The sequence below is a fragment of the Drosophila subpulchrella genome, chromosome X, assembly GCF_014743375.2.
Source record: "Drosophila subpulchrella strain 33 F10 #4 breed RU33 chromosome X, RU_Dsub_v1.1 Primary Assembly, whole genome shotgun sequence".
Lineage (NCBI taxonomy): Eukaryota > Metazoa > Arthropoda > Insecta > Diptera > Drosophilidae > Drosophila > Drosophila subpulchrella.
Window position 1 is genome coordinate 5,796,673 of NC_050613.1, and position 21,770 is coordinate 5,818,442.

At 41.0% G+C, this 21,770-nt stretch overlaps 2 protein-coding genes across 21 annotated transcripts in view; one reads left to right on the plus strand and one right to left on the minus strand.

The window, feature by feature from the left end:
- The first annotated feature begins 85 nt into the window (after window positions 1-85).
- On the plus strand, window positions 86-17,709 carry LOC119557979 (neprilysin-1). Of its 5 annotated transcripts, none has more exons than XM_037871064.1 (9): window positions 86-465; window positions 5,768-6,391; window positions 12,974-13,072; window positions 14,750-14,877; window positions 14,948-15,065; window positions 15,141-16,147; window positions 16,229-16,391; window positions 16,454-16,770; window positions 17,069-17,709. In XM_037871064.1, exons 2-9 carry the CDS (start codon window positions 5,938-5,940, stop codon window positions 17,339-17,341), a joined length of 2,559 nt encoding a protein of 852 aa, XP_037726992.1. In that variant the 5' UTR covers window positions 86-465; window positions 5,768-5,937; the 3' UTR covers window positions 17,342-17,709. The 5 variants fall into 5 exon arrangements, with proteins under 5 accessions (XP_037726992.1, XP_037726989.1, XP_037726988.1 ...); XM_037871061.1 differs by lacking the exon at window positions 86-465 and adding an exon at window positions 2,826-2,964; XM_037871060.1 differs by lacking the exon at window positions 86-465 and adding an exon at window positions 2,832-3,126.
- Window positions 17,710-17,859: 150 nt separating this feature from the next.
- Window positions 17,860-21,770, minus strand: part of LOC119557975 (voltage-dependent T-type calcium channel subunit alpha-1G) — a 103,388-nt gene continuing 99,477 nt past the window's right edge. For 15 of the 16 annotated variants that reach the window (XM_037871052.1, XM_037871045.1, XM_037871043.1 and 12 more), the window contains one exon: window positions 17,860-21,562. In XM_037871052.1, coding sequence (XP_037726980.1) covers window positions 20,741-21,562 — 822 coding nt within the window. In that variant the 3' untranslated portion in view covers window positions 17,860-20,740. The remainder of the gene's footprint in view (window positions 21,563-21,770) is intronic. The other variant, XM_037871044.1, reaches the window with a different exon arrangement.

Genomic DNA, 21,770 nt, shown 5'->3' on the forward strand with positions numbered 1-21,770 from the left:
TCTTTTCAGGATGAGCCCATATAAGTAAGAACATGAGTTCAGGGCATTCGGACTTCTCTTCTCTGCTCAACAAGTGTTCTTGCGACGCCATCGAGCTTTCTGTCACAAAAAGCTCTGCTTAACCGGCCCGGTAAACTAAGCGATTAAACAAATTTTTAGTCGCATGCCAAACATGCAAAAGGAATAAGGCGCTTGCCGAGAGAACAAATACCCAGCCTAAAATACAAGAAATTTAGAACTAAAAAGTCCAAGGGTTTTTAATAATAAAATAATAAAATATTTGAAGAACCCATCGTCGGATATTCTTTTTTTTGGAGTTTCGTAATAATTTGTGCTTCTTGTGGCGCGCCAAGTTGATTTTGGGCTGCCATATGGCGCCCGAGGAGTCGCCATCCGCCAATGTCAACAGAAAAAAGCAGCAACGCACGTGCCGGGAAAATTATTGCGCCAAAACTAGAAATCCAGGTAACCGGTAACCAAGTGGTCTCAATGTGTGGCAGGAGTATTCGAAGTGTACGACTTTGATTTGTGGTAGCAACACACGCGAGTGCACCGGAAAAAAATATGCACTATAAAATAAATGTATGGCTCTGATTATTTTTCTTGGAGTGGACAAAAGTGTTGCGATTTAATATTCCATCGCAGCAAAAATATTAAAGCTATTAACAGCTTTTGGTGCATTTTCAATAGGGTTTTAGTTCGATGTATAGTTACACTTATCATTCCGATACTATAATAAAATAATAAAGTGATAGCTTGTTGTTATGAAAGCATTTATAACCGATGTCTACAACACAAAAGATTATCTTCATGTAAACGGTGTACATATTTTCAACAACTATACTCCACACTTACTAGTACTTTTTTGTAAATATTGGAACAAATAAATTATGTTAAATTATGTAATAAAAAAAAAACAATCAATATTAGTATTTCCCGGTTTATCGCCGTGTAATTACGCCACCTGTTGGGCGTCCATTTTTTTGGAGCTTAAAGCGCGTGTTTGGAAACTTTCAATCTATTTTTGTGAGCTAGGATGACAATCAGCTAACGAAAATCGATCAAATTATGGGGTTTTAAGGGTGGCTTGGTTACGTTACAGGGTTACTGGATTTTGGGAGGGGGAGGGGGTTTCGACAGAGCTGCCAATATATGATCGCTCGGGAATTCGGTGGACTGGGGACAGGTCTTCCATCAATCAGCGAAATCTAATGGAGAACGCAATTTCGACGATTACCTGGCCAGAAAGAAGTGTCAGAAAGCAATAACACAGGATGGCCAGAAAAGTGGGTTGCTTTGTGCGGCTGGGGAGTGGGATGGGCCTCGGTGGTCTGGTCAGGGGAAGCGCTTCCTAATCTCCCCACTTATCGGACAGGGTGGTAATTAATTTTTTTTCGAAACCCATTGACAATGACACGATGATCACGCACTGATAATGCCAACGCCAGTGGCCAGTGGTTGGGAGGGGTGGCTCTGTGGGTGGTTCTTCCATGGCTGGGAGGTGGGTGGTTCGGTGGTTTAATGGGGGGGTTACAGCGTCATGCTGGCTGGCGCAGACAGCCGAGCAAAAACCTCAAAAACGAAAAGAAAGTAAAAACCGAGCCGCGATTAGAACGCTTTGTGTGTGGAACGTGCCAAATGGGCCTCCATCGGCGGCACCTGTACTATTGCAGTACGTAGTAATAGTAATGAGTTAAGGTAACAGGAGAACCGCCATACCTGCCGGGTAAACAGCGGTGTCTGCACCACAATTGGGTGGTAAACATCCATCATTCGTTGATGGTCTATGTGGTATCCTGTGCCAACGTTTCAACCAGTTCTTAATCAATTAACCTTCCATCAAAGAGACAAGAAAATTATCCCCGAAAATTCGTATTATATAAGTATTATCAGGAGGAGTAAAATGAGTGGATGGGTAACATAAAAAACATAAATAATACATCATACTTTAGGAATATTATGACAAATGGTAAAAAAATTTATAAGTCTTTCGGTTTCTCTAAAAAAACGAAGAGTTATACATTTCCAAGCACGCATGGCCGCATGGCACGCCCCAAACTCTTAACCCAGAAATCTGGTACAAATATTTTAGAACAAAGTGATCATATTTTTTGATCCATATTTGATATTAGATCCCACACAGAGAAAATTCTGACGTTCTCATCTGAGTTGAAAATGTTCTTAAAAATAGAACGACATTTTTTAAGTTGAAAATGTTTTCATTTTGCTCGAATCAAGTTAAGTTAAGTGTATCTCAACAAATATACTATTAGTCCAGTCTATAGTGTTTACTTATCAAAAAGTTGTTAAATAAACTCAATTTAAATTTTCTCTTTTCACCATTTCGGTCTAAGATTGAGAACATTGATATCAAAATGTACATACACGGTTTTTAAGAACGAATGTTCTCAATTCAAGAACAATGTACTTGAATATTTCCCTCTGTGCATTTTAAATGTTACAACCTACAAACTAATATTATTGGAGGACATTCTAAGTCCTCGCCTTTTTTGAATCTCCCGAGGAGGTCTGTGCTCTGATGCTCCAATACTTTAATGCTTGACCATCCATAATTTGTCCAGCTAACTGGGACCATCTCAACATCCCCCCACCCCCGTATTATTTTATTCGTTTTGGGGCTCGGTAACCAACTTAGCATTAATTTAATATAAACCTCTGGGGTGTCACTGCCATTGGCAATACTTTGTTCATTTTGTTGTTGCTGCTGCTGGCGCCGACGTCGACTGCGACGCTGGCAGCGACGGCGACTGCGACAGCGACTGCTTAAAAGCTAAGGACACGCGTTGAGAACGCTCAGTTGGCATCGAGAAGTCGCCACGCGCGTTTGGCGGCTAAATAAAATATTACCTAGTGGTATCAGAGGTCCCAAGTGGAGCGACAGAGAGAGCGACACTAGCGCGCACCCACTCGCACTCACTGGCGAATCGCAAATGCCATCGAGCGGTTAGTTCAAAACAACAAACAAATCAAATCGAAGGCGGTGAAAGTCGTAAAAGATATAAATAATAAAAACAAGAGTCTCCTAAAAACAAAAAAGAACAAGAACGGTAATCCGCGACGCAGAAACAACAAAAAATAACACTAAAATCAGCAGCACAACAAAAAGTAATGCACTAAAATATTATAAAGAGTTTGACAACAAAAAAACCGGAAAGTGCACAGAAAAAAATAAGATCATAAGTTCGATATTTTGGATAAGATATTATTTTGTTCAAAACTCAAATAGTGTTGTCGTAGCATTTCCAAAATATGTTCTGAAACTTTGTTTCAAATAATATAAATATAAAGTGTATACAAACATTTTTTTCTGTGCTCTAAGCAATATTTAAGTTAATACTTACGATAAGTTATATTGATGCTATAACTACTGATATTATCCCACCCAATAATCTATTTGGAATATCCATTTAAAAAAAAACTTTTTTTTAGTAATACCTATAATAGAAACACCAAACTGTTCCCAAGTACCAATTTTTTCTTGTGCGATTATAAATTTCAAAGTTTTGGTTTAGTTTGTGAACCAGCTGCGGTAATACGATGCGAATTTAACGACGGTCGCATTAATTTATTTTAGTTTGTCTCGCCTCGCTCGAGTTTCTATCCTCCTCATCGCTAGTCATCTCTGCGCTTCCTCCTCCCCTCGTTCCAAAAATATATATATACAAAACCATAGCGTTTCGCATTTCACGTGGCCCAGCGAAGTACCCAATTTTAATAACCGTTTTGCCGACGATCGCGAGTTTTAAACATTGTGAATGCTAAATATTCATAAGCGTCACGAGATTTGGATCTGGATTTCCGATGGGCTTTCGATCTGTCATCTGCCATCAGATCAGATCAGATCGGATCCGATCGGCCTGGCTTGGAGACAGTATATAGATGATATAGTCCGCTGTCGCAGTCGACGTCGCTGTCCACCGCAGCTGGGTTAACTAGTTTCGAGTTTTGCAAAATTTGCCGCGCATTAATCCGGGCCTTAAGTCACAGTGGATATCGGTTAGAAAGTAAGATCGGATGTGCAGATCAAGCGATCTCAGACCAATATTTATATTTGTGATTTGTGAACGGAAGGCTAATCTTCTCTAATAGAGTTGCTGCTGTGCATATAAGAAAAATTAGTGTATGTGTTATTTTGAACGTACAAAAAGGTATTTCCCTACCATTTTCAAGTAAAATGTTTAATAGTCTCATAAACTTAAAGCTAATTTAGTTTTCTCAGTTAATGTTTAAACGCCATTTCAACAACTATTAGCTGATGGGTAACTTTAATAAAAAAAAAAGCAATTCATTAGGGTTTAAGCCTGTTATTTCACAACTTAAAATGCATTTTAAAAGCGGCATCCCTCTTAAAGCTTTTTTCTTATCTATCCAGTTTAAGGTAATGATTTTTGTTTAATCAACTGAGACTTGGCCAACCGTTGGTGTGTTAGAAATAGTTTTAATTTCTTTTTATTAATTATCGTTAATTATATTAAATGTTAATAAAAAATTAAAGTTTTTAATGGGTTTTAAAATGACTTTTGAGTTATAAACGAGGCTCACTGTAATCCACGGCACAACAAACTGTTTGGCTTTGCATCCCCTGCTGAGTTGCCGGCTTCGATTGCGCGAAAAACACGTTGGCCCTGATCGCACGTCACAGCAGCAACAACAAGAACAACTGCCTGCGAAAGGCAACAACAACAACTTGGCCATATCAGCAATAACCAAGAACAACAACAATGCAAAGGAGATGATATCAGAAGATCATTACCTGTCAAAATATTCGACTCTCGGTCTTCTGACAAGAGAACTGCGGCCGTAACTTCTGCGTGTTTTGTTCTTCCAATGTCCCCCTTTAATTCGCCCCCCTTTTGTTGTAGGAGAAACCACAGTGAACACTCGACACAAGGACGGCAATGAACCTGTCGATTGAACAAATATCGATCGTGGAAGATCTGGTTGGGTCCGGTGTTGGTCTGGTCTTAAGTCCCTTCAGATACCTGATAAAATTACGAAGGCCCGCCTACAGTGGAGCAAGCTTGGAAGAAACTCATGACCGGGAAATCCAAAATATATATATTCGTAATAATATATATGATTTGTTCCTTCAGTAATTGGAGCAATATTTAAAATAATGTTTTTACTCTGACTGTATAGGTCGTGTGTTATTCAAAACCCTTACAACATATTTATGTACTTATCTTTGGATCCTTATTATAAAATGGGTTTATTCTGGTAAATTTGTAAATTGGAACGGGGCTTGAAACATTTTTTGTTTGCTTAAATCGCATTTCTATTTCTTGTGTTAAATGTGTTTTTAAAATCACCTTTATAGTTTATACGAAAACTACATTTATGTAGATTAAGATGATTTTTTTTTGATTTACCTGCCATTATTTTTGCATTACTTTAAAAATCTGTTCAACGAGAAGTTTTAAAATTGTATTCTCCAAATATTTTCTTAATTTAATTTGGTTAATTAATAAGTATATATTAAAAATACAATTTTTAAAATTATATGGCTCTTCACAAAAAATTAAAAAAAATAAAATAAAGATCATTTACAAAATATTAAAAACATAAAAACATTGGAAAAGCAACCAAATCAGTGTTCAACGCACCAAAGGGGCCATAAATTAGGCTTTAGCTCTCGACCCTGTCCCATGTCCATCAAAGCCCCTGCATTTAAGACCAATTGTATATCACCGAACACTATCTTTCTGGTATCTCCTAACCAAATTGTTTTCCCTTGGATTTTCGCCAGTGCCATCGCCGCTGATGTTGCCAGCGTCGCCGCCGTTGTCGCTCTAACTGCGAACGGTCCGCCGACCGCTGAACCGCTGAACCGCTGATCCGCTGTACCGCTCACCTGTCGATTGCCGATAGTCGTTTTCCACATATCAGGCGCCCGAGGAAAGGGGGATCGCGGGCAAAATGTCGTCACAGCAACATGAGGCAACAACAGCGCAGCATCTCGAGAAACCGCTGAACAACGGCTACCTGCAGGCGAATGTGCCGCTGGAGGAGCTGAGCTCCACGGTGGTGTCGCCGCTTTTGGGGCAGCAACAGGTGCCACATCAGGTGCAGCAGCAGCAGCAGCAGCAGCAGCAACAACAGCAGCAGAACAAGCTGCCCACCGTCGTTTTCCTGGCGCCCGACGGCAGCGGGGGCGTGGGAATCCAGCGTGGGAACCCGACGCAGGGGAATCCCGGCGGGGGAACCGCAGGGGTGGGGGGCCACAGCGACTGGCTGCTCAAGGAGTCACAGCAGCGGCGCCGCCTGCTCGTCCTGGCCATCGCCTTCACCGTCCTGGGAGCGGCCATCGGGGCCCTGGCCATCTACTTCGCCAGCGTCCACCAGCGATGCCAACTTTACCGCCTGGAACCAGGTAAGGGTTAAGTTATATGAGCACAACACTCAGAGTAGCAGCATTTTTTACCGAGCTGCTATTTCTTAGACTCAGTTTTAGCTTAATCTACCTATTGTAGTATGGGATTTCTGATTTTAGTCAAAAAACTCTTTTTATGCGGGTTTTCAATCGTGTTTTAGCCGAATCAATGCGTACAGCTAAGACTGACTATTTTGGACAGCTTGCTACCTATGCATCACTTTAGAGAACATTTATATTTTATTTATTTATTTAGGGGTCCTGTTTCTTTTTGGGATTCAGATTTTGGTCAAAAATATTCTTTTTTAGTGGCTTTCAATCATACAGCTAGAAGACGGACTGTTTTGGACAACTAACGATCTGCATCACTTTAAAGATCATTATTTTTTGACCATATCTGCACTTTTCAAAAGGTTCTTATGGATTTCAGATAATGGTAAAAATACTCTTTTTAGTGGGGTTTCAATCTTAGCATAGCCGATTCAAGGAGTACAGATAAAAGATCGACTATTTTGGACAGCTTGCTACCTATGGTAACGATCTGCATCACTTTAAGGAAAATTTATTTTTGACCAATTTTCGCATTTTGTTTTTTTTACACACACATGAGTCACAAAAAGCTTTTTGGTGACTCAGATTTTGGTCAAAAATACTCTTTTTTGTGGTTTTTCAATCGTAGTTTAGACGAATCAAGGCCTACAGCTAAAGGGTCGACGGTTTTGGACAGATTGCTACGTGTGATAACGATCTGTATCCCTTTAAAGAACCTTTATTTTTTGACCAATTTTCGAATTTTGTATATGGTGGTACATCATATTCTTTTGTTACTGGTTTTTCAATCTTGATAAGCCAAATTAGAGACCGACTGTTTTGGACAGCTTGCTACCTATGCTAACGATCTGCATCACTTTAAAGCACATTTATTTTTTGACCAATCAACATTTTGATTATCAACATTTTCTTTAAGTTTGAATGAAAAAAATAACTTTGTCATTTTTGATTTTCATGAAACTTTTGTACGCATACCATTCGGTGACTATGAAAACACGTGTATCAAAATTAACTAGAGGGATCGAGAAGCACCACTTGCTGCATAGTGCGTTCGTTGTAGAAATCAGAGGTCTTGTTAGAAACAATTCAATATCTTAAGAACAAAAATGGCTCCAACTTATTAAAAAACCGATTGCAGGTGATAAACTGGCACATATATTAAAATTTAAAAATGTATTTTTTTTGTGGAGGAGAGACTTAAATTATTTCTTGAAATTTAATTTGTTTTCATTTTAAGGAAATTAATTAATTAATTAATTAATTAGTGGCTTTTAAAAGTAGAGGTTTCAGAGGATTAAGTAAAAAACAAGGAAGAACGCTATAGTCGAGTACCTCGACTATTAGATACCCGTTACTCAGCTAAAGGGACCAAAGGGAAATGGAGATATGCAAGCAGCAAAGCGAGATTGAAATGCGCCACCTACCGGCGGTAGACAGATCTAAGCGTTAGAGTGGGCGTGGCAAAGTTTTTGGATCAATCGATAGGTATTGACGAGACCAATACATCTCAGTTAAAATTTTTCATCTAGCATGCAAATTGTGGACGCCACAGTTTTAGGCGGTTTGTGGGCGTTAGAGCGGGCGTGGCACATTCGCGTAACAAACATGCGCTGCGTACAAGGCAACGGAATCTAAATCTAAGATCCCAATTCTCTATCTTTGATAGTTTCCGAGATATCCACGTTATATTTATGATTTTTTGAAGTTTGTGGGCGTTAAAGTGGGCGTGGCAAACTTTTTTTTGGGTCAATCGATAGGAATTGATTAGAACAATACATTTCATTTAAAATTTTTACTCTAGCATCAAAACTGTAGGAGCCACAGATTTGGGCGGCTTGTGGGCGTTAGAGTGGGCGGGGCACCCTGATTAAACAAGAAGCCCAAGAATCTGCATACCAAGTCGCAACAATTAGCTTTTATAGATCTCCGCGTTCATACGGACAGACGGTTAGACGGACATGGCTAGATCGACTGGGCTAGGTATTCTGAATATATAGATAGATAGATTTTACGATAGATATTAATGAGAGCAATACAATGTAGATAAAATGTTTATTCTAGCATTAATACTGTAGGAGCCACAGCTTTTATAGTTTCCGAGATCACAGCGTTCATACGGAGAGACGGACAGACTGACAGACGGACATAGCTAGATCAAGTCAGATAGTGATCCTGATTAAGAATATATATATTTAATGGGGTCGGAAACGCTTCCTTCTATCTGTTACATACTTTCCGATGAATCTAGTATACCCTTTTACTCTACGAGTAACGGGTATAAAAATAATTTTCTTTCGACCAAATCCTGGTACACGTGCTTACTTATTTATCGATAGTGCGTAAAAAATTTTCTGGCAAATCAAAAATGTGACCCACAAAAAGGTGTTCGGGTTATTAAAGAACGGCCAATATTACCAATTTGTCTAAGGCTATTTACCGGTATTTGGTTAGTTTTTCATAACAAAATTCCCAGGTGTCATAATGGAATTTTAAAGTCCAGAATCAAGTGTAATCAATGCATAGGAATGTGGGAATTATTCTCGTCTGAAATATGAATTATGAGCACATGAGATATCGCTAATTTAATAGAAGAGTGACATATCTCAAAAAATAGCATTTCATGATGAACGCGTTTATAGTTTTCAGGTACTGTATGCCTTCCAGCAAAGCAATCAAACTTTTACATTTCTCACGCTCTGTGTATTAAAGATAGGATGATGAAATTTTTAACACAACGTAGATCATTTTTGCATCGTTAACTTATAAAACGTGTTCTTCGACGTATGCCACTCTTTTAGTAAATTAAGCGATATGTCAATCTAAGAAAGAAAATTGCGATTTGTTCATTTTTCGTTTGGAGAACTCGATTAATCAATCATGTTTGGCAAAGTTCTCGGAAATACTTCCTTGACTTTAAACCTAGTCTATATATATTTTTCTAGAAAAGTTTATGGAAAGTGGGGTTTTGCTTTAGTGGCTAGATAAATAAAATGGTCTTTTTGTTTTCCGCGAAAAGCAAAAGTGCTCAGATCTATTCACCTGTTGTCAGGATGAACTGGGGCTTACTGGGTCAGCAGCCAATCAACAGGCATCCTGTGCTCCTGATTCCCCAGCTTTTCTGCCTTTCTGGTGTTCTGTTATCCTATCATTCATTGAGAAGGCAACTAAACATTAACTGAATTTAGCGCCTGCCCGCAGAAATACAATTTCCTTGTCATGGGGAATAAGGCGCAACAGGCTGGAGGATGCCACTGGTGGACACTGATGTGGATGTGGATGTGGGATTGTCGGGGTGTTGTAATCTCCGTCCTGTCCTTTCCTGTCCTGACCGCCTTGTAATGCGGCCTGTTTGAAATTCAATTACAAAATATGTCAACAACCAGCGGGGGCAACAACAATGACAGCACTCTCTTCGTTGTTTTTTGCCTTTTTTACGGTGCGCCAGTTGTTCGCAGCACAGTGGGGCAACATTTTTATTCAGCAAAATCAGAAGTGGAAATTAAAATAACTTAAAGAAATTCTAAATTATTGGCTACCACATTTACTCGTTATTCTTATGATTATAATTATGACTATCATATAATATCTTACATAATATTCGGTAATATATGTTGAATACAAAACCTCCTATTAGCTGATTAGAGAAAGTGGAGCTTTTTTAGTTTAAGGATAATTATTATTTAGAAATCTCTTTATTATTTATTATTATTTTACCAACACAAATAGTAGGGGAGTGTAGGGTAAAGTGACGAACGATTTGTTTTTTAAATATCACTTTTCCAAAAAATAATATTTTTTTGTTTTGTATTCGGTCTCCTTGGATAGAATATCTCATATTTCTGTCATACTAGGACACAATAGACACACGTTGTTTCACGTAAACATTTTCGCTCGTACTCTTTCACACAAGTGGATGTAGCGGCAATCGTTCATAAACTTTCATAACTGCTTGGTCGGCTCTTCCGGCTTTCCTCGCGTTTCTTCAACTTTGTTTTGTCTCCGGATTTACATAACCCCATCTATCGTAGGCGCTTGCTCTTCCTTCTGACCATTAGATTCTCTCATCAATAGCATTTTCTCAGTATTTGCATCAATTTCTCTAACATTTGTTTGTTGTACATCCGTACCATAACCATTTTCTTCAATTTTTGTTTTTTTTTTTCAAAGGCTTTAAAGCAGAAAGATACTGAGATCTATTAAGCATTTTCCTGTAAAAGTTCGACGGTAAAATTCTAGCGGAGGTAAATACTACAGCTCTTGGCGTAAGCCAATATCTTTTCACTTTTAAAAGTTTTAGGGTAAGGTGACGAACTGGTAAATACACACTAAAACTCTATGCAGATGTGAAAATTATTTATAATTTCATCAAGAAAAAAATCTTAAAAATCACAAAGTATCAAGAACTGTTGCTAAAGATCTTATTAACACTTAAATATATTTACAAGACTTGGTTATCCACAAGTCTTTGCACTGGCACTGCTGAAACACAAAAAAATTGAATATGTTTTTTAATTTTTGCTCCACCTTTTTAGTCAAAGTTATCTCACGAACAAATTACGCCAATTCCTAATAATATTATTAAAAATACATTGTCGGCATGATAAAAGAAGTCGACTACAATTATTTTTAATTTTTGAGGTGACGTCACATATAAGATAAGTTGAGTTCGTCACCTTACCCTACTCGTCACCTTACCCTAATAATAATAATCTTATTGATATAAAAATTCAGTTTTTAAAGTGAAATACCAAAAAATGGAATAAATAAACAAGTATATCTCAGAATCGACATTTTTTGAGACAGTGGGACACTGTTTGCCCTTTCTTTTCGCATCTGTGGTGGTTGGGTGGCGTTCTATAGTCTCGACTCTCGACTTCCTTCTGCATTCGTTCGGAAGCACATGGAATAATGCGATTCAAAGCAACTGAAATATTCAAGAGCTGGCATAATTTACATGTTCATGTGCTCCCTCGATTACAAAAACCGAAAAAAAGAACCCAAAAATACAGAAACCAAGAGAGAAATACGGACAAAAAGTAATCAATCGGCATTGCCGGGGATGTCTATGAATTTTTTAACGGCCCTTCCAATCGATCGCGTTTTCTTCCTTGGGCTCCTTGTGCTCCTTGTGCGAATTGAATATGCACACACTTCTACATCCCTTGGCCCACACCCTGCCGACCATTATCCTGTTTATATTTACCGTGATAAAAAGTGTTTTTAATATTTTGCGCCAAAAATTCATTCATCGAAACCGCAAAATCGGATGGCGGGGCAGCGGCACCATCAAAGCCTGTGCCTTTTTATAACAATTTAAAAATATCTCTTTGGCGGCATCTCTGTAAATACCCAGTGTCATCATCATTATCATCATCATTACCATTCAGCATTCACCGGCAGCATCAGCTTGTGGTAGGCCTCTTCTGGCCTTGACTATGGTTTTTCTCCCGCTTTTCCACTTTTCCATTTCCATCCCCTTTTAACCCATCGATTTTCCGCTTATGTTCTGCATTCAACCTTAAAGTGAGTTGATACCATAATTGTGGAAAATATAAGCAAATCAACTTAAGATCAATATGGGTATTTTCTTTATTTATTGTGAAGGTGGCTTTATTATAATTTTTATAGCTTGTTATACTTAAAACAGAGCTTTTTTAATATTAAATTTAAATGCATTAATGGATGCACAAATTTGTTAAAAATTATCCTTTACTATATCAACTTAATAATATGAATAACGAAAGAAAGCATTTTATTTGGATTTAATAATCCATGCTTAGTTTAATTGGATTTATTACTCAAATTCATTGTAATGTCAGAAGTTAAATAAATGTATTGGTCAGTTATTCTCTTAATATTAAAGCACAAAAGAGGCAATAAACCAAAGTATTACATTTTATGGCAATTCAAGGGTATCTAAATCGATTGTCTACCCAATCCACGATTTCCCCCCGAATCCATACCCTAATTAAAGTACCCCACTGAAATATAATTGCTGCAGCTCCTGGACATTCAACCCAAGTAACCAACTGAGCAACTGGCCACATGCCACTGGATACTGGCCACTTGCGGTCCACTTAAACCTATTAACGCCGGGGCAAATGTTATTAGCTGGGTGGCCGGTTCGGTGGGTTGAATCGCTTTAATTAATAACTAAAGCTGCCATTTCCAACGCCCAGTAACATCCCATTTTTATTGACAGCCTCGACAGGGACGACATGCAACATGTGTCCTGTCCGGGCGGCAATCGATGGCCAATGGGCCCTCCTAAGCCATCGGGCTTAGCGTTTCGTTATTTCAATTCAATAAAGCCAGGGAGGGGAGGATGATGGTTCCCTTCTTTTTTTAATGAAAAATTCGAATTCAATTTACTTGAGTGGCCCGCGAATCGCTGGTCTTTTTGATAAGAGGTTTTCGACTTGACCGCCATTCTCCCTGGTCCACCCCCTTAAATACACATTACCCATACGCCGCGTGCGCTGGCAATCGGAAATGCTGAAAATACTGAAAACCTGCCAACTATAATTGCAGGCAACGATGACAGACCGAATGGCAGGTGGAACCAGAATTCAGGATCCGCCCACGAGGGAACGGAGAACATTTGCATGACCCAGGAGTGCGTGAGAACAGGTAAGCTGAGATCCACTTAGAAATGTCGGGGGAGGATTGCTGGTTTCGGGGAGGGAAGTTTCGAACTGAAACCAATGCATATTTCGATGGGAACTCGGGTTTGCTTGTGCAGCTTTTAAGAAACATTTAGAAATTGCATTCCAAATGGTTTCAATAGTGCGTTTTGTATAACTGAAGTACCGGCTTGCTCAAAACTCAATTGGGATTTACCAATACTTCAATAATATTAAGGTTATACCAAAAAAACTTATAGAATTAATTTTTTGAGGGCTTTTTGACTATTTTATTTGACTCACTACCATTCTAGTACTTTAGTACTTATAATAAAAATACAACGAAAATTGAGTAGGAATGCTTGATTTATCCTTGCATATATTCAACAATCAAAAAAGATTGACTGGTTTAATCACAGACTAGTCTATATATAGTTCGAGTATAAGAAACCCCAACTGTACTGAGAGGATCCAATGGGGTGGGTTAATTAAAGTAGAGCGAAGGGTGTCAGGGCCTTACCCAACCGTCCAATATTTGCGGTTTTTATTTGAGTTGTAAATGATTTATCAGCTATTAAGATAGCTAAGTGCCCGTTTGTCGGGGGGGCGTTCGACATCGGAAATGTGATACGGGACGTGAGGTGTACTTGGCCCCGCGATGGGGACCTAAACATCTGCTCCACGAACACGTCCATACCAAATGCACTTATGTCAAGCAATGCGGGCAGCTAGCAACACCTCAAAGTCACTTGCCAAGGAAATTGGCACTGTGATTGACTGGTTGGCATGCCGGTGAACACACATGCATCGGTATGGGTAGATGGATGTATAAATACACCTGTCCGGGTGCAGGACATTCCCTTAAGTTTACATGGCCACAATTACCAGGCGATGCAATCGATTCAAGTGCTCCACTTAGCATGCTTTTTGGGGTGCACGAATGCGAGTTTGGGGTGAGCCCCAAATTGGTAACCCAAAACCTTAAACGAATTGAGGCATAATTGAGGCAAAGCTGTTCCGTTTGGGGGAAACTCTATATAATTACCTATTATTAACTAAAATAGGATAAACGCCTTCTGGGAAAAGAGTGGGGGAGTGGTAGAAAGTAATAACTTTTGTAATTATGTTTACCTTTGCTGGCATTCCAAGAAAGAGAGTATGAAAGCACATCCAAAGAATGCAATTTTGCTTTAATGTTTTTGTAGACAACACGAAATCCTTCGGTTTCTTGGCTAAGGCATAAATCAATAATGGCTTTCCTAGAAGTGTGAAAAATCTCGTTGGTGAGGGACTCGCTAATGAATTTCGCACTTGGTTTCTCCGAGATATTGGAATTCCGCTGGTGGGCGTTGATTTATGGATTGGCCGCGCAGCCAGACGACAATGCAGGTCTATCTCTGGAAATTGCTTCTTTTTGGTTTTTAGTGCCACCAAATTATTCATAAAGTTTGGGTGACGGAAAAGTTGCATCTTGGGAAAAGTTGAGTGTTTTTTTGGGGAGCGAGGGGCGTATCGTTTATCACAAAAACTTGGGGGCGATGATTTGTGGGCCAAGTTTGTGGCCGGTGCGATCAAAGGGCGGCATAAATTATGGCCCCAACGGGGTGAACCACGCCAGCTGACGGGCTCTTGACTTACTGCCCAATAAAATGGTGTCACTGCATTCGATCCATCCCAAACACAGCGGCCTCCCTGCTCTCGGCCATGGACACGAACTCCGATCCCTGCGAGGACTTTTTCCAGTACGCCTGCGGCACGTGGAACAAGATGCATCCCATTCCCGAGGACCGCAGCTCCATCAGCACCTTCGAGGTATTTGCTTGGGATAGCTTTGTCTGTCGATGAAATACTGTTTCTAAAGCTAATCTCCAATCCTCCGCAGGTCCTGTCCGATCAGCAGCAGGTCATCCTGCGCGCCGTGCTCGAGGAACCCATCGACGAACGCGACAACAGGGCCACCATCAAGGCCAAAACCTTCTTCAAGAGCTGCATGGATATACGTGAGTTGAACGACCCATCCATCCTGGATTCCTGGAGACAGTAGGTAACCGAAAGAAGTCTCTCCTCGTTCCCAGCTCAAATCCGGAAGATCGGCACTGGGCGGCTGAGGGAGGTGCTGAAGTCCCTGGGCGGCTGGCCGGTCATCGAGCGGGACTGGAGGGCGCCGGCGGATCTGTCCGTGGAGCGGCTGATGGGCCAGCTGCGGCTCAACTACAGCGAGCCGGTGATGATCGAGCTCTACGTGGGCGCCGACGACAAGAACAGCTCGGTGAACATCCTGCAGATGGACCAGCTGCAGTACGCCCTGCCCTCGAGGGACTACTACCTGAAGGAGAGCAGTGCCAACGATCGCCGGGCCTATCACCGGTACATGACGCAGGTGGCCCTGCTCCTGGGTGCGGATCCGGCCACCGCCGCCGACGAGCTGGAGAAGGTGGTGCTGTTCGAGACGCAGCTGGTGAATGTGTCGCTGCCGGAGGCGGATCGTCACGACACGAGCCTGGTCTATCGCAAGATGTCGCTGCCGGAGCTGCAGGAGCTGGTGCCCGAGGTGCAGTGGAAGGAGTACCTGCAGGCAGCCCTGGGCCCGGGGATTCCCCTGCAGGAGGACGAGCCGGTGGTCACCTACGGCCTGCAGTATCTCACCGAAATGGGCCGGATCCTGGCCCGCAACGATCGCCGCGTGGTGCACAACTACATGCTGTGGCGCCTGGTCATGTCCCTGATGTCGCACATGATCGACGAGTATCAGCGGGAGCGGGTGGAGTTCCGCAAGATCCTTATGGGCATCCAGTCGGAGCGGACACGCTGGTCGCAGTGCGTCGAGTGGACCAACAAGAAGCTGGGCGTGGCCGTGGGAGCCCTGTTCATCCGGGACAACTTCAATCAGGAGAGCAAGGAGGTGGCCCTCGAGATGATCCACACCATTCGGGCGGCCTTTAACGAACTGCTGGCCGAGAACGATTGGATGGACGACGAGACGAGGGCGGTGGCCAAGGAGAAGGCGGACTCCATGAACGAGCGGATCGGCTATCCGGAGCTGCTGACCAACGCCACCGAGTTGGAGCAGGAGTATGTGAATGTGAGTATATGGAGAAGATGGTAGCTGGCAGCTGGTACACACAAAAAAAAAACTGTGTAAAAACAACGATTTAATTACTAGCTAACCATTGTCCCGGACAACTTCATCAACAATGTCCTTAGCATCCTGCAATGGGAATCGGAGAAAATGCTGCGCCTCCTTCGCCAGCCAGTGGACAAGGAAAAGTGGACCACCGAACCGGCGGTGGTGAATGCCTTCTACAATCCGAATAAAAACGATATAGGTGTGCGGAAATCACTTTCAATTCAGGTCCTCTCACTTATTAACACTCCTCATATCCCTTAGTATTTCCCGCTGGCATCCTGCAGCCTCTGTTCTACAGTCAGCACTTCCCCAAGTCCCTGAACTACGGCGGAATCGGTGTGGTCATTGGTCACGAGATCACCCACGGATTCGATGACAAGGGGCGGCAGTTTGACAAGGAGGGCAACATGATGCAGTGGTGGAACAATGCCACCATCGAGGCTTTTCGGGAACGGACGCAGTGCGTCATCGATCAGTACTCGCGGTACAAGATCAACGAGGTGGACATGTTCATGGACGGACGGATGACGCAGGGCGAGAATATCGCCGATAACGGCGGCCTCAAGCAGGCTTTTCGGGTACGTCTTTCTATTCCCCATACATGAAATGCTCTTGTCAACCTGTGCAATATCTTTAAAAAATCGATGGATTTCATTTAAATCTTGGAAACATAACATTCTTATGCAAGCAATTCTAGTCATATCGTTATGGAACACTAAAATTCTTTGAATTCCATTATATTTAGTAATCATACATAAATTCTATTCAAATGTTTACTTTTATTGACTTTCGTTTACGATAGAGTTAACTTTAAAGATATAACTGGGCACTATAATATAGGTTTACGTATAGTAATCCCCCTCTTTTCTTTCTCAGGCCTACAAGAAATGGGAGACATTGCACGGGCGGGAGCAGCTGTTGCCCGGCTTGAACATGACCCACGACCAGCTGTTCTTTCTCAACTACGCCCAAATCTGGTGTGGATCGATGCGGCCGGAGGACGCTCTGACCAAGATCCGGTCTGCGGTCCACTCGCCGGGATTCGTCCGTGTCCTGGGGCCACTTTCGAATTCGCGCGACTTCGCCAGCGCCTACAATTGCCCTTTGGGCAGCACAATGAATCCGGCGGAAAAGTGCAGCGTGTGGTAGTCCGCCGTTATCGTCGATGTTTTTTTTATATATTTATATCGCATACTATATAGTATATACATACCTATATACACAATACGAGTACTGTAGATCACCTGCGGCATCAAGCAACTTCGATGAAATGCGATGAGTTTGAGGATCGTCTGCTATGTTCCAATTTTTTGTGTAGTTTCCTGTTTTTTTTTCTGTTTGTTCTAGCGCAGTAATGCATATATGTATGTACTTCATACCTGGCTATAAAGATTTATAGTGTGTTTGTAGCTGTACACGAGTGAGGTTGTCGGAGTAGCCCACAAAAGCCCTGGAACCGCACTTTTCGCAACTCTTTACCGGCATTATATTCGTGAATAAAGAACAAGTACGGAAAATGTATCTTTTTCAAGGGGACATTTTTTTTACATTACCAATACCATTCCAAAAATGAGTTTGATCACTCACCTTCACACTACCATTTCCAACAGTCAATCCTGGAAAAGTAGAACTGGAAAAAGCACCTTAGCGATTCTTTTCAAATTCTCTTTAATTTATTATGCTCTTTTTGGTTTTGTTTCGCTGCTTTACATAGTATGTGTTCTCAGTATATATGTACGTATCTAGTGGAACCAATCGAACCATTCAAATTATACGCAAAGGGCACGCAACGAAATGATTACAACTTGGCTATTGGCTTTTTGTCTAACAGAGTTCCGGTTTCTTACTTTGCAGCAGAGGATAGTGCTTAGTTTCTTATGTCCTTTCTTAAACAATTTCACATTTAATTGGCTTATTTTACTTTGCAAAGAATGAATGGTTTCTGTGGGGTCTCTTGTACCTGCACGTAGCTAAAAGCAAATTTGCTTAGTTTTGCATTTCGTTGGCCGTTATGGCATTAATTTTAAATTTAACTCACTTTTCTAATTTTGTTGTTGGCTTTGGTTTTTGTTTGTTGTTTTGGTTTTCTTTAATTAACTTATGTTTTGTAGCAGTTTACCTAATTATTAATCAACAAGAAGAAACGCTCTTTATAGTTGCTTTACGCTTCGCACAAAAAAACAGACACACACAACTAAAACCAAAAACGAATATAGTTTCATTTGGTTTACTTCAAAGCGGCTACATTAAAAAATTACAAAAAAAAAGGTCAAAACTACTAGCGCATTAACCTATAAACTTCATGCTTTCGTTTAATTTAATTTGTATTTTTACTTCCATGTTGTATTTTTGTATTTTCGGTTTCTCTTTATTAGTAGGCTTAAGTAGTTATTTTGTTTTGTTTTTCATTATTATTCCTTCGTCCTGCCTCGAAAATAGTTTTCAGAGTTGCATTTGTAGTTACGCGAGGCACTGCTTGCCATTACCGTTATATTTCGCACTGCTTGCTTGATGACTGTTCGGTGTCTTGAGTTTGGTGTAGGCGAGTTCCTTGTGTATGTTTGTATGTGTGTGTGTGAGAGAGAGGGAGAGGGAGCGTAGAAAGAGATAGAGACAGTATCTGATACATTTGTTATGTATACATATATGTATAAATGTGTATATATATATTCGTAGAGAAAGGCACAGATGAAATTATCGTATAATTAAATTTGTTGCTTCTTCTTTCCTCGCATTCGACCGAATTGTTCGCTAAGTTTGATTTAAAAGTTTATCTAAATTGGAGAGCTCCTTCACTTCGTTTTTTACAGTGTGTACAAAGAGTGTAAAATTGTTTTCATTCTTAGATCTTTGGTTTTCCTTGAAAAATTAGCTTAGACCATGTTGAAAAATTGACAGTGTTAAGTTAGTGTTCATCTCGATTCCTCGCACTTTGTCTTGTTCTAGTTATGCCTTCTGAAGAAATATCTTGATACTCTATTGTAATTCGTTGATAGTTCCATATATACACTATATATAGTCATTAAACATTAATCATTAAATTTCTACTACGTTTCTCTTGGGTTTTTTCTTTATAAATGCTAATTTTTAAAGTTCTTGTAGTTCTTGCTGTTTACTCTGCTTTTTTTTTGGGTTAGGTTTGAAAGTAATTTTATTTTTTATAAAAAAAAACATCCTGAATACCCTTGCTGCGTTGGCACTGTTTTTAGATGTCTGTTGATTTGATCAGGGGCGGGATCTTGAAGTTTTGGAAGCCTTTAGGGGGAGATAGAGAGATAGACAGACATGGGAGATTTAGCAAAGATTGTCGACCAGATCGTAATAGCTATCTGTATGGGTGTGTCTGGGTGTGTGTGTGTTTAAGTACCTAATTAAATTCGTTTGCACAAAGTTCTTATATTTTTTTATGTTTTCCCCTTTTCCGTATGCTTTTTTGTTGGGCAAGGTAATCTTGACCCTGGAACAACGCAGCTTTATTCGTTTTTAGGTTAGGTACGATCTTAAGAGCTACAGTTGTCTATTGCTTATCAATGGGCTCGCTCAGATGGCTCTATTCGGTATCATTCCGTTAGTTTTTACCTTGGCTTAGCTACGTAAAATACACTCGAATACATATGTTTACATACAGGCCTTCTATGTATATACAGATAGCATTGTGGTGTGTTTGTGTTTGTGTTTTTGTTTTGGGTGTCTGCATGCCTTCCCATACATACATACATATACATAAACGTTTAAACTTTAAGAGCTAATCACAGAGTTGATGATTCTTTGTTCACAAATTTCCATCATTTTTGTTTCGAATGCAGTATCCCTATAAGTAACTGTATACGTAATATAACTGTATATATGTAAATCGCATATAACACTTGTATATAATCCATCATCATCGTCTTCTGGTTAATTTTTGTTTTCGACTGCTACATTTAAACGAAAAACACTCTAATCAACTTGAAACATAGCTATCTTCTTGACCAATCGATCGTTGGCGATCTACTTTTAGTTTTTATTTTTTCTTATAAGTTCTGCTTGTTAAAGTTATGAAAACCGTAGGATTGCACTAAAAACAGTTGACAATTTAGCTTATTAGCTTTGCTTTTCATTTCCTTGTTTTACTTAACTTTGCTTTTAATTTTATTTTACTGGATTTCATTTTCGTTTTTGTGGCCAAGAGTTTACCACTTACCATTTATCGTTTATAATGGCTATCGATTAATCAATATTTGTGTTTTCTCACCACACTCCTCGATCTTTTTGCCTAAAGCCTAATGTTAAGGTCATAGTTTTTAGAAAATTCCCTAAAGTAATCTTTAATGACGGCCAAGTTCACGTTATAGAGAATATATGTATAGACTTTTAGAGGTTGAAAGTAAGCTCCTTTCAATTTTACAGCATTCGGATAGACAAACTGAGATTTTCCATGCTAGAGGATATTTTGTCAGCCAGGTATCCTAGCTACTATTCTTGTTAATCAGCACTACAGTTAACGTTATGTTAAGTTAGAGATAACTACTTTGTAAGATCTAGAGAGGGTGTGTGTGTTGTTTGCATTTAGTCCATGGAGGACTGCGGGGACTTGACCAGGAGTAACTCCTTGTAGTCGCTGTCCCTGTCCTCCGCGTCGTTGTCCTGATCCTGTTCGGGGTCCCTTTGCTCCCGCTGATCCATGCGCCTGCGCTCGCTGATGATCCGCAGGATGTCCGAGGAGTCGGATTTACTGACCCCCGCTGCGATATCCTGCAGGGGTTTCGGGCTGCCACTCTGATCTGGGATGTCCAGCGAACTCGAGGCTATGACTGCCACCAAACCTGGTCCTGATCCTGATCCCGGTCCTGAACCTGAACCTGAACCAGATCCCCCAGCAGCTGTGGGCAGCAGCAGCGAGCTCTCGTCCATGTCGGCATCCTCGTCCAAGGCCTGCTGTTTGAAGAGCTGCTTGGTGCTGCCACTGCGACTGCGCGGCGGCATGGATCTGGGAACGGAGAGGAGTAGGCTGCTCCTCAGGCAGCCCTGGTCCACGGACTGCGACCATCCGAAGGGTCTGCGTGGAGCAGGATGCGATGGCATGGGCAAGGGCGTGGGCGATGCTATGGGCAAGGACAGGGGCGGGGGCAGTGGCGTCGCCACAGGCGGCACCAGGGCACTGACCACCGACAGGGCGGAGGATGCATCTCCCTTCGCCTCCAAGTGCCCCACATCGGCACTGCGCACGCTCCGAATGTCGTAGGACCCACCGCCACCCCCGACTCCTCCCCCATCCGACTCGAGGCTCTCGAAGATCGTGCCGCTCTGGCAGTCGAGGGCATCTCCGCCCCAGGGCAGCGAGTCGCAGCTGGTGCGCTTGGCCTCCAGGTTCCGTCGTCGGATGGCCTGCTAGACCAATGAAAATAAGACTATTAGAATATCTAGTATTTTGCAAGTATCTCTTAAAACCGGACATACATATAACAACCAACCACCAATTGTTTGTTAAAACGTATTCCTAATTTTAACCTTCCAAAAATATATCGTGTCATGGCTCTTCTTAATACCTCGCCAAACTATTCGTAGGAGCAAAAGTTTTTACCATACTAAGATACTT

What these genes read in the sequence shown, in the direction of transcription:
- LOC119557979 (XM_037871064.1), top strand. Translation starts at nt 5,938, where the DNA reads ATGTCGTCACAGCAACATGAGGCAACAACAGCGCAGCATCTCGAGAAA. An exon ending in CAAGAGCTGCATGGATATAC is followed by an intron (nt 15,066 to 15,140) that starts GTGAGTTGAACG and finishes CCTCGTTCCCAG; the next exon opens with CTCAAATCCGGAAGATCGGC. An exon ending in TGGAGCAGGAGTATGTGAAT is followed by an intron (nt 16,148 to 16,228) that starts GTGAGTATATGG and finishes TTTAATTACTAG; the next exon opens with CTAACCATTGTCCCGGACAA.